This window comes from Panulirus ornatus, chromosome 6 (assembly GCF_036320965.1).
Source record: "Panulirus ornatus isolate Po-2019 chromosome 6, ASM3632096v1, whole genome shotgun sequence".
Taxonomy (NCBI): domain Eukaryota; kingdom Metazoa; phylum Arthropoda; class Malacostraca; order Decapoda; family Palinuridae; genus Panulirus; species Panulirus ornatus.
The window spans coordinates 31039273-31053234 of NC_092229.1; the positions used below are offsets into that span (position 1 = coordinate 31039273).

General features: G+C 39.7%; 1 protein-coding gene across 1 annotated transcript in view; it reads left to right on the forward strand.

The window, feature by feature from the left end:
• metro (membrane palmitoylated protein 7-like protein metro) overlaps nt 1-13962 on the forward strand; it is a 278984-nt gene that overhangs the window by 95770 nt on the left and 169252 nt on the right. The window contains exons 7-8 of the mRNA XM_071662259.1: nt 10916-11112; nt 11265-11380. Of these exons, the coding sequence (XP_071518360.1) occupies nt 10916-11112; nt 11265-11380 (313 nt within the window). The remainder of the gene's footprint in view (nt 1-10915; nt 11113-11264; nt 11381-13962) is intronic.

Here is a 13962-nt window from a genome sequence, read left to right on the forward strand (position 1 = left end):
CCCTTTATGCTCTCATTATATGTTCCTTTGTAGTGGCTTTCAAAGTCCAGTATATCCTGGTGGAAGCTCTCACCTTGCTTCTCCGTATACCCTCCCATGTTCTTGAATTTATCAAGATGGACATCAAGGATGTGAACTTTGAGGGACATCCTGCAGCCCATTTTCCTGTAGTTCTTCACTATAGTCTCAACTAGCTCCACATAGTTTTTGGCCTTGTAATTGCCCAGGAAGCCCTACACCACTATAACAAAGCTGTACCAAGCTGCTTTCTCCTTCCTAGTGAGCTTCTTGGGAAATTCCTTGTATTCCAGGATCTTCTCTATCTATGGTCTGACAAAGACACTGGCTTTTACCTTTGCCTCAGATAACTTAGGGAAGACATCTTGAAGGTGCTTGAAGGCTGCAGACTCCTTATCTAGAGCTGTGACAAATTGTTTCAGAAGGCCTAATCTTATGTGCAGTGGTGGCATCAACATCTTCTAGGGGTATACCAGTGGCTCCCACTTGTGGCCAGCCCCACCTGTGGTAGTGTGCCGTGGTGTCCTTGCTGTCCCAAAGACAAAGAATGCAGGGAAATTTGGTTTAACAGCCTTGGAGACCCATCAAGAATGCCTCCATTTTGAAGTCTCCTATGACCTCCCAGTTGTACTCATCATACTTCAAGACTTCTAGCAAGGTCTTGACACTGTTGCATTCTTCTTTGAGTTGCACTGAGTGAGCCAGAGGAAGACATGTACTTGTTCCCATAATGGAGCAACACGGCTTTGAGGCTCCTGGATGAGCTGTCAATAAAAAGGCACCCCTCATTCAGGTTACCGGCAATTCTGATTGCTCGAACAGAGTGGTTAATTGTGGCAGAAGCATAGCCCATCTTGATGGATAAAGAAGCTGGAAAAACTTAGGTGATGCTTCATCTGAACTATGGTTTGCACACTTTCATCTATCAACATCCACTGCTTGAGCCTAGATGTCAAAAGCTCAGCATTGGACATTGTGAGACCGAGATCTCTGATCATGTTGTTGAGGACTCTTTGATTGGGTTAGTATGAGCTTCTCTTCTCAGCTGGCACTCTGAAATTGTAATCTGGATCTACAGTGTCATCCTTCTCTGACTTGCTGGTCTTTTCTGATGACAGCTGCTCTCTCTCTCTGGAGGAGTGGTTACAGGGAGCTCAGGGTTGTGTGGCACCAGGGCAATGGATGATGGAAGGTCAGGATACATGATAGTAGGTGCAGTCTTGCCAGTCCAATGCTTAGAAGGGTCCACCATGCAGAAGTAGCAATTGCTTGATCGGTCCGTGGGTTCCACCAAATTCTTGGGAAAGTGAACTTCATAGCTCTCTTTTCCCTTCTCTACCATCCTGCATAAGAACAATATAAAATTTTGATTTTGAAAAAAATTTATATTTCTTTATAAATTTATTTCACCCATGACTTATGTGTAAGAGATTCTCTCAACATATTCCATGCATGATATCTTTTTTTTTCAATAATGTTGAAAATTCAAAAAAGTTTAAAGTATTTTGAATTTCAAAATTCTAATTTCTTTTTTTTATAAAAGTTCTACCATCCAAACAAGCATCAGGTGAAATGAGATGCCCAGAATTTGTCTTGATCCCTGACAGTTATACCAAAATATGCCTTGTAGGCCTTGCACATCTTAGCTGATGCTAGCATGGAGTACTTTTTTGTTCTTGTTTTGATGAATTGGCCATAGCCATAGCAAAATTCTTCTGCTGGATGCTTGCAGCCTCTTGGTGCCATCTCAGAAAAATTTATGTCTATGTATCCACTTAGGCAGATAGATCCAAACTGAACTGGTTGGCTTAAGGCCCTTAAAATTCATGTTACTATTTATATAACTAGAAACTTCTAGAAAGTTCTATATCAGCTACTCAGCACCAAATCTATCAAGAATGTTCTATAGAAAATATGAAAAAAGATATCAGTGTTCTGATCACAAAAGCAAAGTTTCAAGGGGATGATAGCCATTTTCTGTACTTTTTAGACAACATCAGTTAGAAAATAATGCTTATTACCCAAGAAAATAAAAAAGTAGAAATTTGTTACATTGTGTTGTTAGTGAAGGAGAGGAAATCATTGACAAAAAGGAGAAAAAGTGTAGGAGACAGGACAGAACCTTGAAGGACACTGCTGTTGATGTAGAAAAGGAGAGAGGTTGATCCTTCAACAACTGCAGAGATAGATCGGCCAGAGAGGAAGCTAGGTATGAAGGAGCAAATTAAGGGAGGGAAGCCAAAAGAGGGGAGCTTAGAGATGAGACCCCAGTCCCACACCTTGTCAAAAGCCTTAGATATGTCAAGGGCAACTACACATGACTCCCCAAAACCTTTCAAGGATGATGACCAGACATTAGTAAGATAGGAAAGAATATCACCAATGGATCTTGCCTTATGGAAGCCATACTAGTGATCAGAGAGAAGACTGTGATTTTCAAATTGTTTTTAGGAGATGGGAGTTTAGGAGGGATTCAAAGACTCTGGAAATGGTAGATGTCATAGCAATAGAACAATAGTTAAAGGGGTCTGAATGGTCACCCTTCTTAGGAATGGGATGCATCTATGCATTCTTCCAAGGAGAGGGAAAAATTTTGGTTTTTAAACAGAACAGACAAGGAAGCACAGATGCAAGTTCAGAGGCACACTCTTTCAGTACACAGGGGTGGATGCCATCAGGACCATAATCCTTGCTTGTGTCTAGAGAAAGAAATGCTTTTCGGACTTTGAAAAGAGATTACGGGAAGAGGGATAGGATTAGTAAGAGGAGCATCAGTGGGAGGAGGAATGCTAGAGTCATCCAAGGTGGAGTTAGAGGAGAAACAGGCACCAGAGAGAGTTGCTTTGTCTATGGGAGAGTCATAGTACATTCAGAGCAGAAAAGTGAAGGGAAGGTAGAGTGACAGAAGTTGTTAGAGATACCCTTAGCTAAAGACCTGAAAGACCTATCAGTGGATGACGAGGAAAGGTTATCATACCTCCTTTGAATAAAGGAATACTTCACCTCACGTATAACATGGGCATTGGTAAAAGCTGAATGGGAGCCAGAGGAAGGAGAGTTTTTCAAAGCCTGATATGCTTGATCCCTTGCTTGAATGGCCTCAGAACAGGAACGGTTGAACCATGGCTTGGATGAAGAGGTTGTCTTGGAGGAAGAGGGGATAAATGCTTCCATTCCCACAAGAATAGCTTCTGCAGAGACAGAAACATTAACATATAAGAGACAGTAATTTACCCAAGAAAAGTCAGAAAAGAAGTTACATAATTTATTCCAGTCAGCTTTGATGAGGTGCCAGTTATTATGCTTAGAAGGGGATGCTGGAGGGAGAGGTACCGTTAGATACATTTATGAGAGTGTCATCAGATGAACCAATTGGGGGTGAGATTATGTATTTACAGTAGGATCGACTAGAGGTGAAAAACAAATCCAGAATATGGGTAGGGTGGGAGATAATTTGCTGTAGATCATTGAGAATGGAGGTGAGGTCTTTAATCCCTCCACCATCCATATGGGAGGAATTCAACCATTCCCAGTGGTGAACGTTGATATTCCTAAGGTAGAGGTTCCCAGCTTGTGGGTGAGAGGATGTCACTCTCATGGCAGGAGTTTAGATAGTCAAAGAAGGATATAAGATTTGTAGAATTAGGAGAGCAATAGGTGAAACAGAGGAAAAATGTAGAAGTAGGGAGACAGACCTTGAGCCACAAAACATCAAAGTTTAGAGACTCAAGGTCCTTGGCATGCAACAGGTGTGTTGTTAGAATAAGCTCAGGAATCTTGTATGGAGGTTATTATTAGATATGAAAAGAGATATGTGAGATCATTAGACAGCTGTGTCTCAGAGAGAAGTAAGATATTAGCAAAGGTACTAGATAGATGGTGTTCATCTGAGGATAGGTTAGTAGAGAGACAACGAATGTTAATATAGTGATTAAAAAAACAGGAAGTTCTAACAGAGAAGGAAAGGTCAAGGGAGGGGTCGGTACTGCTACTGCCAGAGCCCTCCCTCTCATTGGCAGGAGAGTCAAGCTGAAACCAGGAAATTCTTAGCATCCCATGATGCCAGGAACTAGGGGCCATAGATTTGACAGACTCTATCATGATGATTATGTAGAGGTGTAAAAGTTCTAGCGTGGATGTGTTATAGATTGGGGAAACCCTTATTCTCAGGCAGGTTTTGTGGCATGCAGATGGAAATGATAGATGCAAGTTATAGGAGGGCATGGAAGGAGGTGTGGTATGGATGGGAATGAGTGAAAATTATCAGCGAAGAGGAAAAGGAGGTTGTGCAATTCTGCTATCACTAAGAGTATGGGAGGGTGTTACAATGCATGGATGGAATGGATCAGGAATAATATGAGTGAAAGGAAAGATTGGAATTGTGAAATAAGCATGGGTATGTGTATATGCTTCCATGAATATGAAGACTTTATGAGGTAAGGATGAAATGAAGCTTTTCTGGAGGAATTTTAATGACTGTATAAACTGTTTTGAGAATGAGAGAAATATGGTTGTATTGTGTGATATGAATGCAAAAGTGGGATATGATGAATTGATGAGATAGTTGGTACTGGGGATATGCCTGGAGTAAATGAGAATGGAAGCTATTTTGTGGATATTTGTGCTGAGAGGGGTATATTCCTTGTGAACCCTTTTTTTCAGCACAAGATGAATCACAGATATACATGGATGAGGAATGGCTTATATGGCAGTGGATGAAAGACTGAGAAAGCTGTGCTGGATGCTAGTCATGAAAGGATTTTTCGCAGACTGACCATTTCGCAGTTCTGGTGGGGATGAGGATCAGGGAGAGGTGGAGGTATGTTGTAAGGAAAAATAAAGAGGTAAAGTGTTAGCAAGTAAGATGAATCAGGAAAAAATACAGGGAGGTATGAAAGGATGGTAACTGAAAGCCTAGTTGGAAGTGCAGTGAATGTAGGAATGCAGTCATGTGTGAATGAGTTTTTTGAAATGTTTAGAGAAATACTAGTGAAGGTTATAGAATCAGTAGTTGGATACAAGGTAGTGAGATACAGAATAAGGACAGTGCTAGGTAGACAGAAGAGATTAGAAATGCTGTGGAAGAGAAGAAAAAAGCATATGTTAGATTGCTAAATAGGAATGTACCATTGGAAATTCAGCAAAGGAGGAGGGAAGAATACAGAATATGTAGGAGGGATGTTGAAAAGCTGGTATAGGAGAGCAAAGAGGGAAGGTTGGAGGATACAAATTCAAGGGCCTATAGCTAAGAGGGAGGTAAGAAGGGCAATAATGAGGCTGAAGGTAGGAAAGGCATTAGAAGTGGATGGGATTACAGCTGAAATGCAGAAGTATGGAGGAGAAAGTGTGATACAGTGGATGCATCTTATATGTAATTTAGCATGGTAAGAGAAGGTTGTAACTAAGGATTAGATGAAAGCTATTATTGTTCTTTTTTTCAAAGGAAAAGATGCAAAGGATGTATGTAGCAGCTATAGGGGAATACATCTGTTAAGTGTACTGGGAAAAGTGTATGCAAGAATATTAATTGATAAGAATGATGGAAGTAACAGAGTGCTGAATAAGTGAAGAACAAGGCAGTTTTAGGAAAGGTAGGGGATGTATGGTTCTGATTTTTGCAGTATAGATGAATGTGGAAAAGTATTTAGTGAAAGGTAAGAAGTTGTATGTAGCTTTTATGAATCTGGAGAAAGAGTGTTACAGAGTCGAGTCGAATGATATGTGGGGTGTGTTAAGGATATATGGAATAGGGGAAAACTGTTGGATGGTGTAAAAGCTTTCTATAGAGGAGCAAATACATGTGTAAGGGTGGATGGAGAGCTGAGCAAAAGTTTTGGGATACATGTAGGTGTGAGGCAAAGCTGTGTGATGCCATTGTGCCTTTTTAATATTTATATGGATGGAGTGATAAGAGGGATGAAAGCAAAACTAGGGAAAAAGGGTGCAGAGATGAAGTGCGACAGTGAGATATGATGGCTAGTAGCAAGCCTGTTTGCAGATGGCACTGTGTTGTTTGCAGAGTGAAGAGGAGATGCAGAAAGATGTAAGTGTGTTTTATGATGTCTGTAAGTGAAGGAGATTGAAGGTAGATGCAAGTGAAAGTAAAGTAATGGTGTTTGAAAGTAAACAGAGTGAAAGTATAGATTTTGTAAAACCATATAGAGTGAAAGAAAAAGTGTGCAAAATTGTGCTGTGGATGTGGGTAAAAAGACTGGAAGTGAGGGAATTTAAGTATTTGGGAGCTATCTTGCATAAGTGTGGTGATATGGAGGGAGAGATAAGAGAGAGAACAGTGCAGGTTAGAGGAGTCATTGCATTCCTGAATAGAATAATGAAGGGTAGAGATGTAAGTATGGAAACGAAGAGAGGATTAAGGGACAGTCTTGTCCTCCCAACCCCCTGATTTATGCAGCCAAAACAAGGATGTGGAATGAGGCACAGAGGTCAAGAATCCAGACAGTGGAAATGAGCTCTTTGAGATGAGCATGTGATGTGACTACATGGAATGAAGAAAGAAATGAAAGGGTGTATGAGAGATGTGGTATGGCAAGGAATGCAAAGGGAGTGAATTGTGGAGTGATAGAATGGGCACATGGAAAGAATGCAAGGCTGGGAGTTTACAAGGAGAGTGTATGATAGTACAATTAAAGGGGTTGGTGTATATGGAAGACCACCTGTGACATGGGCAAATAGGGTGGAGGAATACTGGAGGGAGAGATGCAGGAAGAATGTGTGGAATGGTGTATGCAAGGGAGGCATGTAAGGATGGGGATAAGTGGAATCTTTTGCCGTGGGCACCCCTTGATGGGAGTTCTTGGAGGAATGGGCATTGGAGATGTAGATAGATGGATAGATAGATAGATAGATAGATAGATAGATAGACTATCATTATGATATTCATAAGTGTTTGAGTGGACAGGAATTGACTAAAATACTTACATGAAAATGTAATAATAATAAACAAGATTTGATTAGGTGTATGGTCCTTGTAAGAAGATGGAAGGACTAGCCCAGTAGTCTCATTTTGGTGAGACTGAGTAAGACTAGCAATTCTGGCATGGAGAGTGTAAGAAGGTGCCAGGCACCACTTTAATGCTTCTTAGTCAGGATGATAGTACCACCTTGCTTGGCTGTTGTCACCAACCTGCTACCTGTGTTACACAGGTAACAAGACATCATGGACACCCTCTACGTGTAGATTTGTTCAGCACTCAAATTTTAGTCAACAAATGAATTAGGAAATCACACAGTCTATTCTTTGGCAGCTTCATAATCATCCAATAATGTTCACCTCACACTTTTGATAGTCACATGCCATACGAATTATAAATTTGTAACTATCTTTGATAATAAAGTCATGGTTTTCTGTTCTCAGTTTATTTAGAAACTACAGTGCAATCCACTCACTTTTACCCTGTAGATATCACCACCTCTCTCCTACCCCAATAAAACTACTCAAATAGAACATGATCCACATCTTCAGTTTATACTTTAACTTTATAGCTCCTTATACATTTGGGTAACTCAGTTTCTGCAGAAAGCTATTGTATTTTCTCATTCTTTGTCTTGAGATAATAAACTGCAGAAGTGTCAACTCTGTAATCATCACCAAACTTCTTCAGGAAAGTACCCTTCATCTTACTCTAATGATAGACCATTTTGCTTCTGGGATTTTTTTCCATCGTGAGAACACAGAGGGGTGCTTGCTGTTCTTTTGAAAGACATTGTAACTTTCTTTGAGAAGCAAAATTTGGAAAAAATATGAGTTATGTGCCTTTGAACAGCTAAGTATACTGGGGCCCAGAGAGTGCCAAATAGTTAAGCAGCCACTCCAACTACTAATTTTGCTTGTTCCTTGTTTTTGAAAATTATCCTAGGATTATTACCTATAGATAGGGTTGTGTGGAGGAGGGTGGATGTGTTGGAAATGAGATGTTTGAGGACAGTATGTGATGTGAGGTGGTTTGATCAAGTAAGTCATGAAAGGGTAAGAGAGATGTGTGATGATAAAAGGAGTGTGGTTGAGAGAGCAGAAGAGAGTGTATTGAAATGGTTTGGTCACATGGAGAGAATGAGTGAGGAAAGATTGACAAAGAGGATATATGTGTCAAAGGTGGAGGGAACAAGGAGAAGTGGGAGACCAAATTGGAGGTGTAAGGATGGAGTGAAAGAGATTTTGAGCAATCAAGGCAGGAGGGTGAAAGGCATGCAAGGAATAGAGTGAATTGGAACGATGTGGTATAACGGGGTCGATGTGCTGTCAATGGATTGAACCAGGGCATGTGATGCATCTGGGGTAAACCATGGAAAGTTTTGTGGGGCCTGGATGTGGAAAGGGAGCTGTGGTTTCAGTGCATTATACATGACAGCTAGAGACTGAGTGTGAATGAATGTGGCCTTTGCTGTCTTTTCCTAGCGCTACCTCGCGTGTGTGCAGGGGAAGGGGGTTTTCATTTCATGTGTGGCGGGGTGGTGACGGGAATTAATAAAAGCAGACAGTATGAATTATGTACATGTGTATGTATGTATATGTCTGTGTATGTATATATATACATAAATGTTGAAATGTATAGGTATGTATATGTGCGTGTGTGGACGTGTATGTATATACATGCGTATGGGGATGGGTTGGGCCATTCTTTCGTTGGTTTCCTTGCACTACCTCGCTCATGCGGGAGACAGCGACAAAGTATGATAAAATGAAAATAGATAAGAATGATTTCTTTTTATACTAGCAGCCAGATTTCTGATGAAACTGGTTTTTTGAGTCTTGGATTTGTGAGAGTGCACCCATTTTAACCCTTGAACTCCTGAATTAGCTTTTCTCATTTAGTAAATTTACATATCCATATGATTTCAAAGATATTCACATAACCATGAAAATAATCACTTCAGAAGTCTATACAATCCACTTTTACTTGCATAGTGTGTAGAAGTTTTGTAGGTTTCTCAGCATATTGCCCTAAAAAGTGCTGGAGTAAGGCCATTATGAATATTTTCTTGTTATTTTACCAAACTGATTACTGTTGATTAATACATTGTAATTTTTAGTAATTTTTAGCAATTCTTTTTTGTAATTATTTTATTTTATAATCATTGTAAATCATTGACGATTTTTTACTTAGCAGCAAAATTATTGATATTTGTAATATCACTGTTTGCACTGACCATGCATTGTTGTCATGGTCAGCTAGGGGGCTTACAATACTACCTCCATTTATGCTAGGAACACCTTTTGTTGCCTCATTTTGGTGAGCTTTCAATGCTGGAAAAGTCACTGTCCAAAAAATCACTCCATGCAATCTAAAGACAGATCTTCACTGTCAGGTAACTTAGGATCAGCTATCTGGTCCTCTAAATCTTATTAAAAGCCACTCAGTTGTCTTCATAGAAAAATCATGAGAATTTTCTGTTAGTGGCATGGTTGGAGGAAGGCTGACTGTTAGAAGTTATTGTGCACCGCCAGTGTGACAACAATCAGGTTCGGCATGCAACTTTGAAACAGAGACACAAAACTCTATGCCTAAATATCTGCCTATTGGAGTTGCTTAACTCAAATAGTTTTTTGTCTTAAGGGTTTAAGGGGTTAATACTATACATTATATTTCATGGTTCAATATAGCACTTTTCAGGGAGATTTTATCCTTAGGACTGCATTGCTCTTTTTCTGATTGTGTTAATTGAGTTAAATTGGTAATGCTTGACATTACAGTGATGATGGTCACCATTTCATGAGTGAAGTTAGTAATCCACACTACTTGCAGGAAAAGTGAATGAACGTTTCTCAAACTTTCATCTGGTTTTCAAAACTTCTTCAGAAGGGAATAACATAAGAGCAATACAAAGAATTAACTAAGTGGGTAACAAGGCTTCTCGCTTGAACCTCTAACACCTAAAAAATAAGGTTCTATACCTGACCCACTGGTACCTGAGAATAGTGGCCCCTGCCTTGAACTCGCCCTTATCTAAATTTTTTCTAGAATTTCAACTGCTCACAATAGGATGTATAACATGCTTCTTGTTTTGCACCATTACACTCAGCGTTACTTTTTTCATTAGCATTATGAAAGCAAAAAATCACAGATTTAACAGAGAAAAGTATTGAATACTGCCACTTTGAATGCTGTCTTTGACAAAGTACAGCACAGACTAAAGCAATGCAAAGTAAATAAAGCAGCAATCCTGAAAACTTATCAGCTGTTTTGATAAGGATCTTAGATGTGTGGGCATTTCTCTATTCCAAGTTTCTGAACTTTGACTCCATGTACTGAAGAGTTTTTATCTGTCTATAGTAGAAGAAATGGAGATTGAACTTCATCAGAATGTGTTTAGATCTAAGAATATTTGAAATGTAAATTGAATGTGATAGTTTAACAGGAATCCGTCATTTATAATACATTAATTGTCAAAATGTCATGATCCATATGATTTTGGTTTTTGGTGTATAAAAGTATTTGAAATGCCGATAGATATATGCATACTGCTTATGTTGATAAGAATATTACTGAAGCTTTGCGATTTAGCAAAAGTCTGCTAATGAGAACATTAGATGACTCTTTGTTTAACATTCACCTTATGTAGGAAATTGATCACTTTTTTTTATGACCCTCTTATGTAATATTTCATACTATTAAATTTACTAAGTCTACACAGAAGTACAAGGAAAGTACTAACCAGATTCTTATCTCTTGCTCTTTAGTAGGACAGTCTGACCAATCTGGATAATTTCTTTGAATAGTGATTGTAGAAACTTTTCAGTAAAGGTCAGTGTATAACTTTTTTTTAGAATTACATTCTTGATCTATGAATCTTTTTTATCGTAGATATAAGAATGTTTATGATCCATTGATTAGAAGTTAGCATGATTTAAGATCTTTCAAGAAATTTGTTTTTATAGATGCAAGCAGAAGGCACCATCACATTTAAGCTCCTTCCCGCGGGTAGTGCAGCATATTTACGGGAGAGCAAAATACGAGTTCGTGCCTACTTTAACTATGAACCAAAAGAGGACAAACACATACCATGCAAAGAAGCTGGACTTGGATTCAAGAAACATGATATCCTCCATATAGTCACCCAGGATGATCCATACTGGTGAGTAACAATCTGCTTTCAGAAATTTACACAAGGAAAGATAATGAAATTATTCTGTCTTTGGCATTCTTTACTGTAAGATTTCAGTCTATATTGTCTCTTATATGAAGTGTTTTTCGGTAGAGGTACCATCATGATATTGCCTTCATTAGGTGGCAAGCTCGAAGGGAAGGAGACCGTAACATGCGTGCTGGACTGATTCCATCACGACAGCTACAGGAGAGACGTATTTTGGCACAGAGACAGGAGCAGACAGCTAATGGACAAAGTGAGGTTTGCTCTGAGGATTTTGTTTTCATTACCATGTTGAGGTAACTCCTATATACTTAAACACCTCGAAAATCAGTCTTCTCTCTGATCACCAGTATGGCTTCTGTAAGGCGAGATCCACTAGTATTATTCTTTCCTATCTTACAGATGTCTGGTCATCATCCCTGAAAGATTCTTGGGAGTCATATGTAGTTGCCCTTGACATATGTAAGTCTTTTGACAGGGTATGCCATTGGGGTCTCATCTCTAAGCTCCCCTCTTTTGGCTTCACTCCCTCACTTTGCTCCTTCATATCTAGCTTCCTTTCTGGCTGATGTATGTCTTTGGTTGTTGATGGATCAGCCTCTTCCCTTTTCTCTGTCAACAGCAGTGTCCCCCAAGGTTCTGTCCTATCATCTACACTTTTTCTCTTTTTTTCAGTGATTTCCTCTCCTCCACGAATAATCCAATGCACTCATACGCTGATGATTCAACACTGCATTCATCCACATCATTCAGTTCTGCTCCCTCTTCTCTCACTCGATGTGTGTGTGCCTTCTTGATACAGCTAACTCAGTTGAATCAGACTTGGACAGGATATCTCAGTTGGGTACACAAAATCTTGTTAAGTTTAATGCCTCCAAGACACAATTTCTACTCATCTCTCTGTCGAAGACTCCTCTCAACTCTCATCTCTCCTTTAACAGTTCTGTAATTCCACCTCTTGACTCAATGAAAATACTTGGTATTACTGTAACATCCACTCTTTCTTGGAAACCACACTTTGCGAGAAAAGCTAAATCTGCCTCTAAAACTGGGCGTCCTGTTTAGATGTTGAAACTTCTCTTCTGAATTTACTCTGTTTATACAAGGGATTGATTCATCCTTGTATAGAGTACTGCTCTCACATTTGAGGTAGTTGTAGCTCTGTAACCATTCTTGACAGAGTAGAGTCAAAAGCAGTCCAACTTATAAATTGTCCCAGGCCAACTTCCAAACTTGACCCCCTTGCCCTACGCTGCAATGTTGCTTCAGTTTCCTTCTTCTATAAATATCACTTTGGTTTTTGCACTTGACAACTAGCTGCCTCTTTGTCCCCACCACTAGCTGGACCACACGATAATCAGCAAACTGCTGCATCACATGATTATTGTATGGCCATAGGCTACTCAAGGGTGGGCCATTTTGATACCTGCTTCTTTCCCTACATGTTGAAGCTCTGGAACCCTCTACCTACTTATGTCTTTCCCAGTAACTATGACCTGGCACATTTCAGAAGAAAGGTCTTTCTTTTCTCAGAAATATGTAAATACTTTCCCCTGTCTTTTCTTTTTTCTTTTCATAATTCTCTCTATATTTCAATTAAGGGCTCAGCCTTGATGTGGATTTTTGTACATGACTAGAGCCTTCAACATAAAAAAAGAACAGACAACTGGTTTGCTCAAAAATATTTTGATGATAAGGATATGATGTTAGAGGCTGGCCCTTGAAACACACACAGCTGAATTATATACATCTTTGTCACATTATTAGATGTTGCCAAACTTCTCCTGTCATTGGCTACACATTGTGTTAAAAGTCACCTATGGTGAGGTTGTATCATGGTGAGTGAGGGGCAAAAATACTTGGGGTAAGTAGTGAAAGGGTAAGAGAGATGTGTGGAAATATAAAGAGTGTGGATGCGAGAGCAGAAGAGGATATGTTGAAACGATTTGCACATGTGGAGAGAATGAGTGAGGAAAGATTGACAAAGTGGATGTATGTATCAGAGGTGAAGAGAGCAAGGAGAAGCAGGTGACCAAATTGGAAGTGGAAAGATGGAGTGAAAAAGATTTTGAGAGATCGGGGCCTGAACATACAGGAGGGTGAGAAGCGTGTAAGGATTAGAGTGAATTGGAATGATGTGGTATACCGGGGTTGAGATTCTATCAATGGACTGAACCAGCGCATGTGAAGTCTCTAGGGTAAACCATGGAAAGGACTGTGTGGTCTGGATGTGGATAGGGAGTTGTGGTTTCGGTGGATTGCACATGACAGCTAGAGACTGAGTGTGAACGAATGTGGCCATTTTTTTGTCTGTTTTCCTGGCACTACCTTGCTGAAGCTGGGAGTGGCAATGCTATTTCCTGTGGGATTGGGTGTCACCAGGAAGGGATGAGGGAAAGCAAGTATGAATATGTACAAGTTTATATAAGTATATGTCTCTATATATGTATGTATATGTGTATATGTATTTAAGTTTCTAAAAGGGGAACAGAAGAAGGAGTCATGCGGGGAGTGCTCATCCTCCTCGAAGGCTCAGATTGGGGTGTCTAAATGTGTGTGGATGTAAACAAGATAAGAAAAAAGGAGAGATAGGTAGTATGTTCAAGGAAAGGTACTTGGATGTTTTGCCTCTGAGTGAAACAAAGCTCAAGGGTAAAAGGGAAGAGTTATTTGGGAATGTCGTGGGAGTAAAATCAGGGGTCAGTGAGAGGACAAGAGCTAAGTCAGGGGTTAGTGAGAGGACAAAAGCTAAGGAAGGAGTAACACTCCAACTGAAGCAGGAGGTGCAGGAATATGTGAGAGTGTAAGAAAGTAAACTCTAGATTGATGTGAGTA